Genomic DNA, 2,181 nt, shown 5'->3' on the forward strand with positions numbered 1-2,181 from the left:
GGCATGGAGGAAATTGGGGTGTTTGGGGCAAGGGAATGTGTCCGTCGTAATTACTGAATGACCGAAATTCATGCATCAAATTCAGAGTGTGAGTCCTCCCTTTCTTCGGAGTTGTCTCGTTCCTCAGGCGTGCCGCGTTTGCTAACGCGCCGCTTGTTGTGTGCGACTCTGATAGCCTTGAGGAGCGCCTTCACCGATTTGTCGGCCACCGGGTAAGTCTCACAGAAGCGAGCATCGTCACGGCCCAAGCTGATGAGATTAATGTGTTTTCAGCTTTCAGATGTGCATGCGAGCCGATGAAGAAATCACACACCGTTCATATTCGTTAGCGATCATCTTTCTCTGGGAATACAAGGAGCCGGTAAACCTTTTCATCCCACCCTGATACCACTCCTTTGGCCAATCTTTCAGAGCCATTACCGATGCATCACCAAGCTCCCACTGCTGAACTACGTCACGCCAATTCTTCACATCAGGGATCACCACACCAGGAATGGGAAAATTCAGGCTGTCCGAGGGGCTTTGAGTTTGGGCATCTCCTGCCAGGCTATCGACATCAGAGTGGCTGGGTATGCTCGAGGTACGGCGGTTTGGCGCATGTGCAGAGTACGGATTGGAAGAGTGGCGAGCACTGTGACCACGGCGCAGCGAAGATCGCTCCTGAGGCATTGGCTCTCCCACACTCATTGACGGAGGGGATTCCAGATTAGGCTCAGGGCTGGGAGATGCAGAAAGGCGAGTTTCGGACAAGGCAGCTGTGACCTGACCGACAATCTCAGAAACAGCGTTTCCGAGAGAACGATCCATCGAGATTTTCCACTGCCGGATTTCCTCAGTAGAGGGTGGCGCCTGGTTGATGTGTTCGCCCATGAAGCTTTTATCGGCCTCCGCTGCGATTGGGCACAATGCGTTTCCGTGACCTGTCTCATAGCTTTGGAGTGAATCTACAAGGTATTTTATCATTGTGTCGACCTTTCGAAATTTGATGTAAATCAGTGACAAACACGCTAAGTATGATATCACAGAAATCTACCTGTTCGCCTTTGGCCCACCCACCCCACCATCGAATAATACTCAAAGACCAGCGACGGCCAATCGGTGCATACATGAACCGATATTGAGCGCCACCTCTTCGGAAGCAATGCGTCGTGTAGGTCTTCGTCAGGCCAGCACCGGCCACGAACTCGCTGAGGTGCTTCTGGAACGTGTCATATGACATAGTGCGCTTCGGATCAATGGTGCCATTATGCGAGATATGGGGGAAGATAAAGTCACTAGACTCGAGACTACGGCCGAGGCGGCCCTCCAAATATTTCAACCAGCGTTGGAGGTGAGTAAACATGTCCATTGCACCGATATCTTGCTGATAGATCTTATAAATGCCACCTAGTCAACAAAAAATCCCTAAAGTTAGCTTTGGACAACGTCGGAACAATGATTTACACACTTGTGCGTGGACCATCATAGCCCGCTTGCTTCTGCCAATTCTTACGCTCTTCAAGCCGGACCTCAAAATAAGGGAAGTGGTATGGTGCAGGTCCCTTCAAGCCCATCGTAAGATCGCCATACTGTAGAGAGAGGCCTTCGAAAACCCTAAAAGGTGATATCAAGCTAAATTCCCAAATTGGACATGTGTAAACTCTCATACGGTCATACCTTAGCATCAACACGAACAGCGTTGGATACAACGCCCGCATGAGGCCATGCAGGGCGACGGACTCAGGATTGGATGGCACGTTATCAAATAGTTCATTGGGGCATCTTCCCTCTGACCAGTCCATAATTTTTTGCAGGTCCTCGAGTGACATGGCCTCGGCATGCTTCCGTGTTGCAGCTGCCCCCTTTGTAGCTGCCCTAGTTTTCACCGCTTTCATCAAATCGTGGATAGCTGGAGCTCGAGCTGGACATCCAGAGACCTTCCCAGTGGTTTCATCCAGGGAATAGGCACCAGCATAGGTCTGTCCCTCCCTGCAGGTTTGTTTCAGTAACGGAAAAGTGGGAGATTGATGGTCTTGAACGCTCACATTTTATCCCAGTAGTCTGCAAATGCTCCTTGGATTCCTTCTGCGGAGCTTTTCGACAGTTCCTCCGTGAATACTTTTTGAACAAGGAAGAACTCGAGTGCAACAGCGGAGTAACGGTTTGGCGGCTTGTCGAAAGCTTTCGCAAGCTCAATGGTAG

The 2,181-nt window shown here is 50.5% G+C and overlaps 1 protein-coding gene across 1 annotated transcript; it reads right to left on the bottom strand.

The window, feature by feature from the left end:
• Nucleotides 1-276: 276 nt before the first annotated feature.
• LACBIDRAFT_314010 (uncharacterized protein) lies at nt 277-1,874 on the bottom strand (the record flags this gene model as incomplete). The annotated part of the gene is made up of 3 exons (XM_001877844.1): nt 277-972; nt 1,034-1,386; nt 1,448-1,874. The coding sequence occupies 3 exons, from the start codon at nt 1,872-1,874 to the stop codon at nt 277-279; spliced, it is 1,476 nt and encodes a 491-aa protein (XP_001877879.1).
• Between the last annotated feature and the right edge of the window lie 307 nt (nt 1,875-2,181).

Source organism: Laccaria bicolor, genomic scaffold, assembly GCF_000143565.1.
Source record: "Laccaria bicolor S238N-H82 LACBIscaffold_5 genomic scaffold, whole genome shotgun sequence".
Taxonomy (NCBI): Eukaryota; Fungi; Basidiomycota; class Agaricomycetes; order Agaricales; family Hydnangiaceae; genus Laccaria; species Laccaria bicolor.